General features: G+C 35.4%; 2 protein-coding genes across 6 annotated transcripts in view; both read left to right on the top strand.

The window, feature by feature from the left end:
- Positions 1 to 9,345, top strand: part of LOC136853027 (meiotic recombination protein SPO11) — a 366,970-nt gene extending 357,625 nt beyond the window's left edge. For 3 of the 4 annotated variants that reach the window (XM_067128205.1, XM_067128207.1, XM_067128206.1), the window contains 8 exons: positions 242 to 436; positions 1,634 to 1,732; positions 3,045 to 3,179; positions 3,814 to 4,010; positions 4,364 to 4,509; positions 5,651 to 5,788; positions 6,795 to 6,977; positions 7,989 to 9,345. In XM_067128205.1, coding sequence (XP_066984306.1) covers positions 318 to 436; positions 1,634 to 1,732; positions 3,045 to 3,179; positions 3,814 to 4,010; positions 4,364 to 4,509; positions 5,651 to 5,788; positions 6,795 to 6,977; positions 7,989 to 8,111 — 1,140 coding nt within the window. In that variant the 5' untranslated portion in view covers positions 242 to 317 and the 3' untranslated portion in view covers positions 8,112 to 9,345. The remainder of the gene's footprint in view (positions 1 to 241; positions 437 to 1,633; positions 1,733 to 3,044; positions 3,180 to 3,813; positions 4,011 to 4,363; positions 4,510 to 5,650; positions 5,789 to 6,794; positions 6,978 to 7,988) is intronic. The other variant, XM_067128208.1, reaches the window with a different exon arrangement.
- A 97-nt stretch (positions 9,346 to 9,442) lies between these two features.
- Positions 9,443 to 17,486, top strand: LOC136853028 (GTP cyclohydrolase 1 feedback regulatory protein-like). 2 transcript variants are annotated; one of them, XM_067128210.1, is made up of 4 exons: positions 9,443 to 9,699; positions 11,447 to 11,541; positions 12,882 to 13,021; positions 16,364 to 17,486. In XM_067128210.1, the coding sequence occupies exons 1-3, from the start codon at positions 9,664 to 9,666 to the stop codon at positions 13,003 to 13,005; spliced, it is 255 nt and encodes an 84-aa protein (XP_066984311.1). In that variant the 5' UTR covers positions 9,443 to 9,663; the 3' UTR covers positions 13,006 to 13,021; positions 16,364 to 17,486. The 2 variants fall into 2 exon arrangements, with proteins under 2 accessions (XP_066984311.1, XP_066984310.1); XM_067128209.1 differs by lacking the exons at positions 9,443 to 9,699; positions 11,447 to 11,541.
- Positions 17,487 to 18,058: the final 572 nt, after the last annotated feature.

Here is an 18,058-nt window from a genome sequence, read left to right as displayed (position 1 = left end):
GAATTTATGTATAAAGATACAGAAGATTTGTTTAATAGTATATTGTTTTTAGTTTTCAGTGTAATATTAATTAACCGTTTAATATTTCACTACATCGGTATAAAATGAACTGTTCTTTAAATCTCACTAATACATTATCTTATCAACTTGTCGATGTGAACCAAGGGATTCAAATGAAAGTAGGTGGTAATACATCAGAATAACTCAGCATTAACCGGAACGTATTCATCGTTTAACACAGGATTTTGCAAATGTCAAGGAAATAAAGAGAAGGCTGCCGTAGATTTGCAACGTTCCCGCCAGTTTCAACCGTAGCCATGGCAACGACCGACGATTTCTGGTGTCAGGTCGAACTTTTCACGGCGAAAATAAGGGAAGAATTCGAGGTTTTCGACCAAAGGTCGAGTGAAATACAAGATAAGGAGCAGATTGAAAGGTTCGATGAATAACTGTATTTATGACGATTTTCTTGTGTTTTTGTGGATTTTAAGAAAGTTGTTGAGGTCAGTTAATGAATGACCTTTCACAAAATGTTTACCAGTAGACGAAACACGGCACTCAGAATAAATTACGCTGCATAATCAGAAGCAAGTGCAATGCTACTTTAGATATTATAGAATTATATGTGTGGTTTTTTCACTTCGACTTCCTAGGCCTATATAGCTTACAAACATTATATATATATATATATATATATATATATATATATATATATATATATATATATATATATATATATATATATATATGTGTGTGTGTGTGTATATATATATATATATATATATATATATATATATATATATATATATATATATATATATATATATATATATATATATATATATTACTGTATATATATGTGTGTGTAGGCCAGGCTACTTAGGTCTAAGGAATTTCTATAGAGAAAAGATCAGTTATATAGGCTAGACTATATGAATATATACATATATACCCGTTAACTTATCAATATCACACACAATCATGTTTTTCCCAGTATAGGTTCGTTGCCAGATTTTATAGAATCGGCTTACAAATCTCGTATTTTGTTCAGTATTTAGATTAAAATACAAACATCAGCGCTTAAACCAACTAGTAATACGTACTCGAGAAGCGGATATTAACCAATCAGAATTTCCAGTTGACTTTCATTAGAACTTCTAGTTATCTGAATAGAGTTTTTATTTGAATTTACAATCTTTTGCTGACAATAGATAGATTTTAATTTTTGAATAATCCACATACATCTTTTTTCAGTTGAGTTTGTGTGAGTATGTAGCACTTCCGTTTGAATTAGTTGGAAAAAGATTATCATTTGAGTTGGACTGAGCAAAATTTTCAGTTGAGTTCATTTGACGGAAATTTAAATGGTGGCAAAATTATTTAAAAAATATAATTATTTTTAAATTTAACTTTATAGTATGATTTTTTTTTCTCTATTAGGTCTCAGTTTTTCAATATGGGTTCATTATCTTGAAAAATTTTCCTTTTACTTCAATGTTATTTCATTTCAAACGTAAACGAATTACAGTACCAATAAATATTGTTGTACTCTCTCTCTCTCTCTCTCTCTCTCTCTCTCTCTCTCTCTCTCTCTCTCTCTCTCTCTCTCTCTCTCTCTCTCTCTCGTCAACAGGAAAGTCATCGAGAAATGCGAGTACATCGTCGAGAATGTTGTGAAAAGTATTGTCTGTGGTGAGACTCCCGTCCTGCGTATCCCAAGACCTCCCAAGAAGTAAGATTGTTTAGGGTTTAGTTTGCTTATTATTATTATTATTATTATTATTATTATTATTATTATTATTATTATTATTATTATTATTATTACGAGCTTGTTGGCTCACGTAGAAACCCGGAGCGGACAAAGAGGTTTGCGGGAGGAGGGTGGATGTCTCCCCTACCCTCCCGTTCCCCTACCTACCCCGCCTCCACCAGGGGCGGATAAACAGGTTTACAAGGGGTGGGTTGCTGTATCACGTCTCACCTACTGTCACCCAGGGGAGGACAAACAAGATCAGTTCCTCTCGGATTTTATTATTATTATTATTATTATTATTATTATTATTATTATTATTATTATTATTATTATTTATGTGTGCTTAATAAGTGTTGTTGATCAGAGTAAATTTTCTATGGCTGATCAAAATGCAATTAAGGTTAATTATTGATATGTCTGATTTTCATGTCGACCAAAAACCTCAAAAAAGTAAAACTAGTCGAGAGTTAATGAGATCACTTAACGAGATCACCCGAAGTTAATGCAAAAGTTAATGTTGATTACTGATTTTTCATAAAACGTCTTACAGAATCGAATGCCTTCTAAGAGGTTGAGCTAAATAAGAACTAATGAGATGAGCTAAGATTAAGTAATAAGTACCATATTTGTTAATTATTGATCTGTGTTTATTTTGTCTTGTGGATCCAAATACCTGTTAAGAGATAATCCAGGTCCGAAGTTAAGTGTTGAAGTACCGGACGTTAATTATGAGCAGATTAAGGTTAATTACTGGCGTTCATGCAGACATGCTTTTCAACTGGGTATAGTTTTAGTTTTCTGTAAAAGAAAACTATTGTGCCAGCTTTGTCTGTCCGTCCGCACTTTTTCTGTCCGCCCTCAGATCTCAAAAGCTACGGAGGCTAGAGGGCTGCAAATTGGTATGTTGATCATCCATCCTCCAGTCATCAAACATATCAAATTGTAGCCCCCTAGCCTCAATAGTTTTTATTTTATTTAAGGTTAAAGCTAGCCATAATAGAGCATCTGGCAACGATATAGGATAGACCACCACCGGGCCGCGGTTAAAGATTCATGGGCCGCGGCTCATACAGCATCATACCGAGACCACCGAAAGATAGATCTATTTTCGGTGGCCTTGATTATACGCTGTAACGGCTGTACAGAAAACTCGATTTTCGGCGCATTTTTTACTTGTTATCGTTATATTTGTTACGGTTCTTATGGCGATGCCGAAAGAAGTGTCGTTTTATCAGACGTAAGATAACTAATCTGTCTTCGGTTCTATAATTCCATGCACTCGCTTCCAAAGGGACGGAAGGCAGCCTAATGGTGATACCCTTGTCAGCCTTGGGTCAGTGAAGGGAGCTAGGCGGTTCACCATCGTCTTGCACACCTTAGCTCAGGCCTACAGTCATGTCACCAAGGGGACCTACGCTACTAGGAGGTAAGAGGGGTAGTATTCTGTTGGTGTTGCTTTAATTAAGTCAAGTACAAATTTCCTTGGAGTGTTGCACAATGTCTTTTCAGTGGTAGTGTTAATATCATATAGAGGCTAGTTCCTGTCCCTAGAAAGCTAAAGATGTGAATTATTTTTGTTTGTATATCTTTTTCCTTTTTCATGTGGTTAATGTTTGCAAAAATTTATATCCCACACAAAAAGCTTTATAAGATTTCTTTATGTCCACTGATGTAACTCTAAAATGAGATTTTTGTCTGAAACATTTGCTGAAAGCATTACTAATCTCTCTCTCTCTCTCTCTCTCTCTCTCTCTCTCTCTCTCTCTCTCTCTTGGGTGAGCGGGTTCCTTTCTTAGCTACCACTCTGTTGGTCGCGAGTTCGAATCTCCGATCGGCCAGTGAAGAACAAGAGGAATTTGTTTCTGGTGATAGAAATTCATTTCTCGCTATAATGTGGTTCGGATTCCACAATAAGCTGTAGGTCCGTTGCTAGGTAACCAATTGGTTCTTAGCCACGTAAAAATAAATCTAATCCTTCGGGCCAGCCCTAGGAGAGCTGTTAATCAGCTCAGTGGTCTGGTTAAACTAAGATATACTTAACTTTTCTCTCTCTCTCTCAGAGACGTCTACTACGAAAACGTCGCACTGTACCGCAACCAATCATCGGTCGACCGAGCAGTTGAGGACCTGGCGAGAATGCTTACGGTACCCCGCCACGGTCTGCACCTGACAATCACCAGCAAAGGACTGGTAGCTGGCTGCCTCACCTACACCACGAATGACGGTCTCACAGTCAATGTACAAGAGGCGAATCAAGGTATGATTACACATTTAATATCACATATACTAAGTTATTCATTTTACTCCTTTAGCAATAAGCTCTTTTTTGTAGTTTTATACTCAGAAGACGGTACGTGCAATAGTTATATGACCTGTGTGGCCATTGTGGTAATTGTTTATTTACAATGTTACCATTTACGGTAGTGTTGGGTTTGAGAACAAAAAAAGACTTTACAAGAACCTCCTGGATCTTTGATTCTTACCAGAGGAGTTCCTTTTAATGACAACAGACCTGTTATTCTAGAGTATTTACAGTTTGTACACAGCAAACCTTTGTCTATTTACTGGAATATTTTGCATGTAAGTTGCAAAGTTTTTCTTTATTCACAGGTATTATGATACCTGACGGAGTCGACAACATTTTGGAAGTGTCGTCAGAAGCCAGATACATCCTGGTCGTTGAGAAGGACGCGACTTTTCAGAAACTGGTAGAAGCTCAAGTCCATAGGTCCTACGGACCTGCCATACTCATCACTGTAAGCCCTGAGAATCGTAAGGAATAAGTTGTTAAAAAAAGAAAGTGACTGGTTTGGCATAAAAGCAGAGTATTCAGTGAGTTTGTGGCTGGACTGAGAATGAACAGTAAACAGAATCTGGAACGTAGACATCACAGAGTTTTCTCCTATTCCACTTTTCTGCAGAGTTTGCAAAAATTTTTTTTTTTACCCTAATCGTGTATGGATTATTCAAGTTTGAACTGGAAAACACAAGAAGCTATGAGATAAGAATATGACACGTCTGTATTTCCCCTTAACTAAAACAGGCCAGGAATAATGCCCCATATTTATACCTATTCTCGTAAAGCGTGAGTTCTCTAAATGTTTACATCAGGTGGGAGTAAACTTTACTATCGCATACGCCAGCGCACGTAAACTTTCTCGTCGCTTCAACTCTAGAATTTCTACTACCTATTTTTCCTAACTTTTCTCCACCAATTTTCCTTATAGGAGCAACAAACTGGCAACTGCCCATGGCAGGATTTTTTGTTTTATTTTATTTTTTATCTTTTTTTACTTTCTTAGAAGTTCTTTCTTAGTCTTCATGAAACGTCATGGAATAGCTTTCTTTAAGTGCTAATTCGCTTTGATCATCAGTTTGCTTTTATGTAGTGTACCTTGTGGAGTAACATAGGACGTGCGAGAGAGAGAGAGAGAGAGAGAGAGAGAGAGAGAGAGAGAGAGAGAGAGAGAGAGAGAGAGAGAGAGAGAGACGGGTTGGAGTGCCTGATCGTAAACCTTGCCTATTCGCTGGATCACGTACATCTAAGTTTAATATATATATATATATATATATATATATATATATATATATATATATATATATATATATATATATATCCCATTAATTCATAACGTGTCTAAAGTTCTTTAGTTCTTGAGTATTAAAATCCAGTCAAATACCGACACCATCTAAATATTAATGTTGATTTTTAAATACCCAACATTGTGCCATGTAATCAGACTGGCTTGGACAGTGCTAAAATACTTTTTCATTATTATTCGTATTTGTACTACTACTTTAAAATGTATTCCCCATTTTATTTCTACTTCTTAATATAACAGTTTTCCTTCGTACCAAACTGTCTGTCATGTAATTATTTGTCCGTTTCCTCAACAGGGCAAAGGTTACCCTGACCTCCCCACCAGGCAGTTCCTGTACCGGCTGTGGACTTTTCTGAAGATTCCTGTGCTGGCCCTGACAGACGCCGATCCGTATGGGCTGCATATTGCCGCTGTGTACAAATTTGGAGCTATCGTTAGTATGAGCTTATGGTTCTACAGTAGATTCAGTGTTGCTTTTTCTTTGCTTTAGTTTTGTTTGTCTCCAATAATTTCGTTGCGTTATATTGTGCATGTCTTTATTCACTTGTTTGTGGGGATTCTTAATTTTGATATGTTTAGTATTTTCGGTTTTTTTTTCTAGTTGTATTAACTTTTTCATTTTGCTTTTCAAATAGAATCCTTAAGGCAACATTTTTGGAGTATACACACACACACATACACACATATATATATATATATATATATATATATATATATATATATATATATATATATATATATATATATATATATATATTTATAATAAAATCCTTAATATTTATGTATGTCAAGATTGCATTATGTTAGATCATAATTATAGTTTAATCCTAACTTAACATTAGGCTAAAATGTTCTTAATTATACGAGTATACTCAAATACGTAGTCTTAATTATATACTCAAATACTTAGTCTTTTTCCAGTGCCGTCGGTGCACATCATGCGGTGCACTGCAGGCATTCCTTAAGGTTCTTTGCAGCGTGCCTTCGGCCCTTAGCTGGAACCCCTTTTGTTCCCTTTGCTGTGCCTCCTTTCATATTCTCTTGCTTCATCTTACTCTCCACCCTCTCCTAACAATTGATTGATAGTGCAACTGCGAGGTTTTCCTTCTGTTATGCATGTCACACCTTTCACTGTCAGTTTCCGTTTCAGCACTGAATGACTTTATAGGTCCCAGTGCTTGGCCTTTGGCCTACATTCTATATTCACTTCAATTCAGTTCAACTTAGTCTTTTCGTGTTCCCGTTTGTTCCAAGTTTTCTTTTCAGTGCAAATTATCTGTGACTCTGTTTCTGTCAGTTTATTCTGTCTCTTTGTATATTTTCTCATACATAGATCAAAACTCTTAAATCTGAGCCACGTTATATTTGATGACCTGCGCATCGATTAATCTACCTCCATAATTGATTTTTTTTTTCCACTTCCCACCTCTCAATTCCAGGCACGGGACGAGCCGGGATTGTGCGTGAGCAATTTAGCCTGGCTGGGTATCCTGCCCTCTGATTTGGCAGCCCTGCAGCTGCCCAAGAAAGCGCTGCTGCCCCTGACGCCAAGAGACTGTGGTAAGCTGGCTTCTCTTGCTGCCCATCCTGCTATTTCGGGCAGCGAGAAGTGGCTGCATCAGGTACCGTTCAGTTTGAAGTTCTTTTTTGGCTTTTCTGAACTGTGAGGGGTATATTTTTTGGTCTCTCTCTCTCTCTCTCTCTCTCTCTCTCTCTCTCTCTCTCTCTCTCTCTCTCTCTCTCTCTCTCACACACATATATAAATATTATATATATGTGTGTGCGCGCGTATGTGCGTGTGTAGGTAGGTGGATTTATAAAGCGTGGGCAAAAATTATATTCAAATGTCACGATTAAAAATGGTTCTTCCTGAAAATGGTGAGAAATTTCAGTTTTTTCTGGTGAGGAATATGAAATGACCGATCAGATGTTTACATACTTATCAGAATTGGGGGGGCGTGGCGGGAGGGGGGGGGTGAGAACAAGGGAGGAGGAAGGGCGAAGAAATCATTAAATTCTGAGTGACATAATTTTAAAAAATTATTCATTCATCTTTGGACGAAGAGGGCTTTGTAAGAGGGGAACAAACGATGCAGTGATAACCAATCTTAGGATGTTTATTAAGCTACAAGGAAAATGTGTAAATTTTCTTCCCAATTTTCATGCATTTGTCATCAAACAGTATGCATAAAATTTACACCCATTATTAAAATGCATTATTGGCTGGTGTAAAGTCCTTACACAGCTGAAAGATTAGCTCCCTCTCTCTCTCTCTCTCTCTCTCTCTCTCTCTCACACACACACACACACACACACACACACATATATATATATATATATATATATATATATATATATATATATATATATATATATATATATATATATATATATTTGTATAAGTATATATATACATACATACATGTATATACATATATATAAATATTTATTTGTATATATATATATGTGTGTGTATGTATATATACATACTGTGTGTAGAAAAAGTAAATGTTAACCCATACATTACTCACGCTTCCCCACTTTTATTTACAAGTTTCTAGGTACACAATCTTTCACATTACCCTCAGCGCATATTAATTTATCTCTGTAACCCTCTCCCACATTTTCCCAAGATTGAACTGCAGCGCCATCTGGGCAAGAAAGCAGAGATACAAGGTCTGACCCACATCCAACAGGAGTTCCTGACGACCACGTACCTACCTAGGAAGTTACGCCAGGGTGGTTGGATCGACTGAAAAATTTGTCTCGAGTGGTTCTTGATTTTTCGCTTTTAGTTTTTCTTTCTTCCTTTTTTTTATTACGATATAAACCATTTTCACAGTTTTTTCTGCTTATTTATTAGAAGTACGGAAACTATACCTTTGTCCTCTTGTTATCATTATTATTGAAGTCGTTTGAAGTATGAAGGATTTATTGATTTTGGGTTGCAATGATTTTGCGATACTTGTGTTGTCAGTACTACTCTTCCTGCTTGTATTGAAATTTCAAAGTTTATATTTTTACTACCACCACCACTGTTATTATTACTACTACACTTGGTGGTACTTTATCACCAAGAAATATAATTTTGCATTGAGGATTATCATCCTAAATTGCTGAAAATCAAAAGATTTGTTCTTCAAAGAAATATGGATATTATTTATACATTATTTTTTATTGTTTCAGACATTTCTTACTTTTATGTAGTTCTAGGAATTTTTTCTAATGTGAGTATTATCTCGTCATTCAAACTATTTATAGTTATCGGTTGTGTGAATGCTTGTATCACTATCTGGACATCAGTCTGCATTGGTTAAAAGGATTAGGATGGTGAAAAACGGGAATATCCTTCTTTTTTGTGATAATTCTCTCACTGACAGTATTTTGTTTTATTACCTTAATGGCTGAGTAAGATTATTAACAAATTGTAACTTTCCACAATAAATGTTAGTTTTTACATTTGAATACTGTGAGAATCTGGCTTAAAAGTAGCATATCATGTGGATTTTTTGCCTTTTCCTAACGGTATAGTTTTCGAAAGGCGATATATATCGAGAAGACGGGAATTTCACTGTTGATGGTAACACTTTCTTGTAATTTATAACATATCTTCAGAATAAGTGACTTATTATCTCAAGCTCATTGTTCTGAACTCATTAAAAGACAGACTGGTTAAGCGGAAAGAATTTGCGGGTTTCTCTAAAGGAAATTTCAGAAAAGTCTTTAGTTTTTACACTTTCATTACTAAATCCATTAATGGATATATATAACCTTGATTTCCTATTATACAAAAACGTTCTATTGAACGTAATGTTGCGGCGTTCTGCGCACAGTGAACGAAACTATTATTGATTGTGAATTTCCCCTGTTAATGAACATGTTTATCAGATGTCTGTAGTTTAGTCTTTCAACAGTTGTTTTCTCTGTGCAAAATCTTTTCATTAATATAGAACTAGTTATATTTTTTCATAAACAACATTAATATGATTACAGATTTGTATACATTTCCCCTAAGTGTAGTAACGACCGAAACCGCGTCATGTAAACAAACGCACCTGATCGCATCCGACAGGTGGTAGAATGTAATTAACTGTGAACTTACGCTGTTACCTGGGCAGTGTTTTTTTTTATCACCTGGGAGCTCGTCGTGGGCCGCTGCAGTGCCCTCTACTTGTTATAAACAGTACTTCCATAGTATGAAGTGGAGTGGACACTGGGTACTTGGATAGTACTGTAGATTTGTCGTCTGCCCGAAGCAGTGAGAACTGTCAATATCTGTGAGCAAGGATTTTGTGTGATCGTACCATCATGCCTTATATGATTGTTTCAAAACAAATTAATTTTGTGAGTGTTTTGATGTGCTGATTTTTTTGTTTGTTTTACGTTTTGAGAGCTGTTGATGGTTCTTACATTTGGAGGGGTTGGTTAGACGGAGGATAGGCCAAGTAACTTGACAGTAAGATAGTGTAGGGCCAAGAATAATAGACTTAAGCCAAGTAGGGTACTTTGGCATATTGTCAGTATTAGTTTAAAGTTAAGTTTAGCATTGCAAGTAAAAGGTTAGCCTAAGTTGATGGTGACCTTGAAGTATTTCATATTTAATTTTATTAGTGTATTGTCAGTACTTGTTACAATATACTTAGGTTAGATAAAGTGTAGCATTGCAGGTCCTATAGGTTAGTAGATGTTGAAATATTTAATTTTTAATTAATAGCCTAACCCATATTGATCTTAGCCTGACTAACCCATTTAAGCCAGGTAACTGAGGTACTGTTAATGGACCCCGCTATAGTGAGAACTGGGGACATTGTGGTAAAAAATAAGCCAGGTGGAAATGAAATGGATCCATTTTGTATATTTTTTGAGAACCTAGGTTATTGACCAATAGCGTAAACACAAGATCAGATTGAGCCATTATTGAATAAGAGGGGCCTTGTGAACAGTTACCCATGAATTTTATGAACTAAACTGTAAGATAACAGAAAAAGTTAAATTCACTTCTTACGAGTAGGCTAAAGATAAGCTATGGTACATCTTGACCAAATTTACCATAACCTAACCTAACTGAGCCTGAGTCCTGATGATCTTAACCTTGCATATGTCATCAGTATTTACAGGGACACATCCTAACCTGGGAAGCTGTTTCCTACCTATGTGGTAACAAGCAGAAGTCAAGAGGCGTACAGTAAACCCCCCGTGTTCATGGGGTATGTGCACCCCCCACCCCGTGAATAGCTAAAGTCAGCAAATACTTAAAACCCCTAAAAAACACTTTAGAACTGCCTATTTTGATAGTTTAAACACAAAAAAAAAAATGCTAAAAATGCTTATAACTGAGTCTTTTAATAGTTTTATCACAAAAAAGCATTTAGTCATGAAAATATGAAAATACAGTAATTAGTGAATATTTCTCAGTGAAAAATTTTCCGTGAATAATGGGTAGGTATGTTCCACAGAGAAATCTGCGAATACACGAGTCCATGAATAGTGAGACCGCAAATATGGGGGGTTTACTGTTAGATAAAGGTCTGGCCTGTCTGTTGATTTTTATTAGGTGTTTATAGTGTAATTTGATGTACTGTAATTTTGTGGAAACAAATATTCTTAATTACAAGATTTTCATTCTTTTTTATTCTTGAATTGTGCACTTATTACTTTATTATGGAAGACTTGTGCCAATAAAAGCCTATCTAAGATTTGGCCTGAAAGCTATCAGATACAGAGTATATTGTAGAAAACTATACTTTTAGATCTGTTTATCTCTCTCTCTTATACACCACTAAATAGCACTCATTTCTGGCCACCTCATCAAGGTTAATCTAGGTAAGCATATTACATACCCAGTCTGGTATTGTGAGATTGTGCTGTATTGTTTGATGTAAGATACTGCATTAAGGCTTTTTTTAAATATTATTGTCTTCTCTATAATGAAACTGTTATTCCTTTTATATTCAGAATTCAGATTTTCAGATTTAATGACTGAATTACAGTATACTCTTAATTCAGTTTTTTTTATAAGGGAACGTTTTTGTATTTGCTCATAACGTCTATGTATTTGCTCATTATGTCTAAAGTAACTATATATTTACAGGATGTTGGTCCTACCTATGTGGGTGACAGCAAAAGTGACCCAGCATTGATGGCATATCTGAAAGCTGATTTAAAGACCCACCCTGGAAATAATTAGTAAGTTATTCAACCCCTCATTTAGTCATTTGTGATCTTATCTATTCATTGGTTTTCTGTATGGGTTTTTCACCATGAAAGCAAGTTTTGATATACATATTTTTTGTTTGACTATACTTTTTCCTTTATTTGTTTCCGTAAGTATTACCTGTATTTTCAAGAGACATACAGTACAGTTTAGAATACATGTGAATCAAACAAACCTTAGTCTCTGGCTCCAAGTGAGTTACCATATAAACATTTAGAAAAAAAATTTTTTTTCAAGAATCCCCTGAAAGGGTTACAACTTTGACATTTCTCACATACTCTGTATAGTTTGAAGTCTTCAGTATAAATAAAGACCGTTTATTTTGCAGTATTACCTCCAGTATAAACTTCATGACAGTGGTATTCTTATCTGTTTTCAAGTGGTCTAGAAGCTGTCTCTGAATCTTACTGTCAACCAATGGGTTCCACATTTCCACATTAGAATGTGCTGTGTGTGTGGGGGCGGGGGGGTCTTTGCTTATTTTTTCAGCTGATTGAGTGAGGTTCAGTCTTGGAAAAGTAAGGGTTAGCTTAATCTCTCTGCTTTTAGGTATCACCTTGATTTGCAATCCCATGTTTTTCTTTCAGGGCTTTGGTATCTTTCAGTTTTGGCAGCTACTTCTGCAGCCTCAACTATTTCATCAACCTCTTTACATTTAGTCCTCCGTTTCATTGCAATTTCTAGTATAGATGATTAGTTGTACTTCAGTTCTTTTCATATGATAGCAGTAGGCTTTTGACAGCTGGGGTTTTTTGCATGGACTGGCATGTATTACATTAAACTTTATGACAACAGGAAACCAAGGCATTTATAAAGAACCCTGGGGACTGTAAGCCTTCATAAATGTGCCTTCTTTTGGTGTGGCTGAAATGGCCATCCATGAGGATTTGGGCATGAAATCTGGAGTGCTTGGAAAAGTTATTGCAAGCTTTATGTCAAGTGGCTATTTATATGGACATTACCTTTGTTTGAATATGCTTGTAGAATATGTAGGAAGTCCCAGATGTACAGTGATTTCTGTTAAGCAGTTGGCAAGCCTTAAATGTACATGTAAGTTGGCCGTTGGTAGTACCCACTGTTGTCCAGCACCAGATTCATTTTGCTTAAAGATATCATGGCCATGTTCAGTCTGCAGTCAAAGATTTATAGAGCAGTGTTGTTTTTTTTTTTTTAAATCTATAAAAGAAAGTGATGTTTGTGATTGGAAGCTTAGAAGTTGAATAATGTGTATATCCTTATGGTACTGGAACTGTACATTGCTTTGTATTTTGCACTAATTGGTTTTAGTAATTCAGGACAATCTTTTCCACAGTGCCTGTTACCAGACTGCCCTTGTGCCACGTGTTGTTCTTGACATGCTTGAAGAAAAAGGGTGGGAGGTGATATCTTCAACTGGCATCGGACAGACTTGTGTATGGACATTGCGTCTTAAGTAATAGTCACCAAAGAAAGGTAAGCATTACATCATAGTTTTGTTTTTCCTATCATAACCATATTGTATATCATGCAGTCTATCTCAGTGAAGGTGAGTATTTTAAAAAGAAATGAATGATGAAACAGGAGTATGGCTGTGAATTAGTCTGCTCATAGCATTAGAACTATCAAATTAAAGTTGGAAAGCATCCATTTTTTATCATTTTTGTGTTGCTACTGTACCATATCACCAGATCTATAGTGAAAATTGTTAGATATATTAGGAGCATTTCAGATAAATATTGGTGTCTTAAAGATCAGCCATGAGCCCTTTGGTGCTTATCGTAGAAATAGAAAAGCTGCAAAAGAATGCAAAAAAGCAGCCATTTGGAGCACACTGCTCTGCTTACTGAATGGAACAGATGGTGTTGCAAGAGATGCTCAGGATTGCAAAATGTATGTGGCATTAGAGATCTTTAATCTAGAACAGTATTACAATGGAAGCTGAGAACCAAGTTGTGGTAGATGGGCAAGTCTTAGAAGTAAACATACCTGGTACTTGTGGGATACATACTTAAATGTTTAGTAGGGATTGAGAAGTTAGAAAGAAAGAGTAGCTGCAGCCTGAATGAAATGGAAAGAGTTAGCCAGACTTCTGTTAAATGAAAATATCCCCAGGTAGAGAAAGTTAAAACTTGATACATATATAAAACTTTTACTACTTTTTTTCAGTTGAAATGCTGAAATTTTAGGTAGGTGTTCCAATATGAAATGTGAAAGTTCAGGCCAGAGTGCTTTGGGAAGATCTGATTACAAATGAGGAAGTGGCTGAGAGGTGTGGCATCCAGAATCTGGAAAACAGACTGAGATTTCAAAGGTTGAGATTGGTTAGACATATGATGAGAAGATAAGAGAAACATTAAAAAAGAAAAGCAGGGGATATGGAAGCAACATTACAAAGACCTTTAGGAAGGCCCAGGAAGTCATTGAACAAGAGGATAGTTGAATACTTAAACCTGATGGAAATCTTCTGTTTTAGCCTGGTTTTTTGTCCTAAGTGGTGAAGGATTGTTTCTTTGGGATATATTACTTAAGCCAACAAGGGACCTTACTCCTAGGGAGGTGTGTAAAACAATGTGAGAAGTATAGCCTACACTGAACATTAATTTTTTTAAGTTTTAATTTTATATACCTATATGAAAACTAAAATAACTTACTGGCTTTGGTCTTAATGTATGCATTTTAAAATTTTGTTTAATACTGTACAGGATCAATTGGGGAAACCTGTAATGTTAGATTCTTTTTAAACCCTTGAGGTTCTCCCCAGGCCCAGTATAATGTAACTACAGTATTATGAGAAAGCTATCATGTCTGTTGCAACTTTCCACGCCTTTAAGAAGCCAAGTACAGTACTGTACTGGAAAGGATGAAATAACCAAGTACCTGTAGCGGTATATACATTCTCTTAATTTTTAAACATCATGAATTATGAAAGAGAATTTATTTATATACAGTATCATCATAAATGCAATACTATTTCAACAGCCCTCTAGTCGCACAGAAGTACGGTTGAAAATACTTACAGTGAAAAATACACATCTGAAAATGAAACAGTGGCACGTTTACTGGAACCCATGTCCAGATGGCCTTAGGGATGTAAAATGTAAAACTAGCTGATGTCAAAATATTCACTTGGAATGAAAAACAAACAGATGCATGTATTGCACTGTGGGAGTTGTTAGGTTACCTTGTCAAGATTTTGGGTGGTGTGTTAGAGATATTCCATTGGACCTTGATGGGCCATTGACATAAGTTCAAAAAACTGGATGTCAATTAGGAAACTGAAATATAAAGATATACATATATTTAAGCAAATATATATCATATGTCCATGTGCAAATATACAGTAATCATGTACACTAAGAATGATAAGCTGTCATTTATAATTGGGCAGACCAATACATTTAGTCAAAATGATTAAAGATGACAAGTCGCTTGGGGCCAACATAAGCAAAGCTATCAGACAAAATCAGCAATAGGTAGCATCTGCACTTTCACGGAGTTCAATCAGCAAAGTGACGTGTTGCCTAGGAATCCACAGCAGGCATAGTACCAAAACAGCCAACAGCATGCAGGAGACTATCAGCACTCATCACGCACTGCATAATGGAGTGGTCGTCAGGTGAAATATGGTGTATCAAAAGAGGTGGAGGACAGATTTACATTTTTACTCATCACCTAAGAAACAAGAGGAAACGAAACTCCCCAAGGATATTAAAGTGACTGAGCTACAGATGCTCTATCTATTGCTAAGTTTGTTCATTAATAGGAAACTACCGACATACCTGTGAATTCATAAGGTTCTCTCATTTTGACACCTGACGTGATATTTAAGATGTTGACTTTGGCATTGAAATTATAGATATTTAGAAAGAGAAGTGCAGCCCCCAGTACTTGTCTAGTAAGTGTAATTGTTTAGATAAGTTGTTTAAAATTGTTTCATTTGTGTATGCTGCCACTGTTTGGCTGTGGAGGACTAGAATGATGCCCTTATGATAGGTTTAATAAAGCAAGAATAAAGATTAAAAAGTGTGAACTAACTGGAGAGTATTAATTATGCTTCTTTGCAAAAATAAAAAGTAGAATAAGTTTTGGACCACATAATTCATCTCTTCCCAGTACATTATCATGATTGATTTTATTGGATGCTAAGGCTATTTTTAAAGTGAAGCTAGAAATTTCCATGGCTTAGATAAAAATAAAAATGCCAGTTTTGTATTTTTCCAAGCTTTTCTTCGTTAATTAGTAAATTTGAATTGAAATTTTGAGTACAGTACTGTACGTATACCAAAATTTTAAGTTAATTGTTGTGCAGTTTTGCAGTATGGCCTAGTGAAAACATCCAGTCTCCATTCAAGGAAAATGGAAATGGCAAGTCTACAAGTAATTTACACTATGAAGATGTTTATGTACCTTAAAAGTACAGCATAAAGAATTTTAGGAAAAAATGTTAATTATATCCTTTTCTTATTGAATACAAAGTGATTCCTTTTTTCCAAATTTTTTTGCTGGTCACAGATACTGAAAGGCCATGCATAAAAAAAATTTATTGACAGCAAATGAAACATAAAGCACTTGCAAGAATGTGTGCTTTTATTCTTTGGAATTTATGTATGCTCGAAAATGAAGGGCTTTATGTTGTGAACTAATTTAGTCTGAACTAATATAAGGAGTTTCTTAATAGTGTATTAACTACCATAACTTTGTGAGAACTACGTTGCCTGCTCCTGCGTAGCATGTTCACAAAGATTTAATAATTAGTGTGTGTATACTATATATCATAAGCACTAAATTATACTGAAATTATTTTTCTTGTTTCAGTCACGATGAATGACTCGTTACCTCCAAAGCCAGTTGCACCTCTTCCCAGCGATTGTTGTGGCACAGGTTGCTGTCCTTGTGTACATGATATATATGAGCAGGATATGAAACAATGGAAAAAACTCTGTGAGAGTCTGAAGAATAGTGGGATTTGTGATGAACCTAAGGACAAACCAATATTTCCTGATAGATGGACTGATTTTAGGATTATTAAAGTTGAAAAGATAACACCAACCTGTTTTAAGTATTTGTTTGAATTGAAGGAAAATAAGTGCTTAGGGTTAGATATAGGACAGCATGTCATAATAAAGCAAACAAAAGAAGGGAGACCAATTTCAAGGCAGTACACTCCTGTTTCAGATGTTAGGCAAAAAGGGTTATTTGAAATTATCATCAAAATCTATCCAAAGGGGAAGATTACACAGTTAATAAAAGATTGGAAAGTTGGGGACATGGTACCTATGAGAGGCCCTTTCGGCAACTTCTCGTACAGAGCGAATAGTTATAAACGTATCGTTATGCTGGCAGCTGGCACTGGCATTGCTCCATTGTACCAAGTCATGAGAGGAATTACAGAAAATGAGGAGGATGAGACATTCATCACATTGCTCTATGCTTCCAAGTGCTTTTCGGAAATGCTGCTAAGGGATGAGTTACTGTCTCTCTGTCAGTTTTGGAATGTCCAAGTTTGGCATTATTTAAGTCAAGAGGATGATATTACTAAGAAAAAATATAATGAAAAGGTTATAGGTAATAAACTAACCAAAACTGATGTTAGTCAGGAATTAAAAAAGGGTCCAATTTCAGCTACTTTAGTTCTTATATGTGGAACAAAATCTTTTGATAAAGATATGATTAATGCATCTTTGAATGCTGATGTTCCTGAGGAAAGTGTCTTCAAATTTTAAGAGTATGAAGGTTGCTGCTTAAAGTATAGGTATACAGCTGTGTACTAAAGATATGCTTCAGAATTTAATGCAAAGCTTTTAAAGTAATTATACTTTTGTGTAAGATTGTAATCAGTCACCAGTACTGTATATAACTGGCTAAGGACCATATATTCTGTTTAGTGCCAATAATAAATGTATCCTAGTTTTCTAAGAAATAAATGAAAAGTTCACCATGTAATTTTCTCCTTACCATTTCTTTAGCAATTAAATATTCTTATTTACCTTGGAACAACAATAATGGATATATGCTGAATTGCAAATTATTATTACAAGCCAAGTTGCAGTCATACGTGGAAAAACAGAATGCTAAAAGCCCAAAGGCATTAACTGGGAAAGCAGACCAGTTCAGGAGCATAAGAGAGTGTATACTTGTTTTTGGCCATATCAGCCATATTTTATCATATTGTATTTAAAGTACACTGGCTGCAAATGTGGAGATGGTCTAGACTGCTTCTCTCCTTCTGAAATGGAAATTTTGCTTGATGCACTTTTAAGAATCAAAGCCGCTATGGTTTTCCTATTGCTGAAATTTGCTCAAATTGAAATTGTGATTGTTTTTGCCTAACCATCACTACAGTTAAATGACATTTGATGTCTAAATGACTGAAATTTATTCTTTAAAATGTATGCAAAGAGGGTATCTGCAATTAATGTCAAAGATGAAATTGAACTAAGAGCCAATTTAAAAGATATGTGTGAATGAGTTTTAAAATGCCTAACTTGTAAATCATCTTAAGTGGTAATA

This window comes from Macrobrachium rosenbergii, chromosome 26 (assembly GCF_040412425.1).
Source record: "Macrobrachium rosenbergii isolate ZJJX-2024 chromosome 26, ASM4041242v1, whole genome shotgun sequence".
In the NCBI taxonomy this organism is placed as follows: Eukaryota; Metazoa; Arthropoda; class Malacostraca; order Decapoda; family Palaemonidae; genus Macrobrachium; species Macrobrachium rosenbergii.
The sequence above is the reverse complement of the archived record's forward strand: the minus strand, read 5'-3'. Positions and strand labels throughout refer to the sequence as shown.

Coding starts and splice junctions, on each gene's coding strand:
- LOC136853028 (XM_067128209.1), top strand. CDS start 16,369: ATGAATGACTCGTTACCTCCAAAGCCAGTTGCACCTCTTCCCAGCGAT.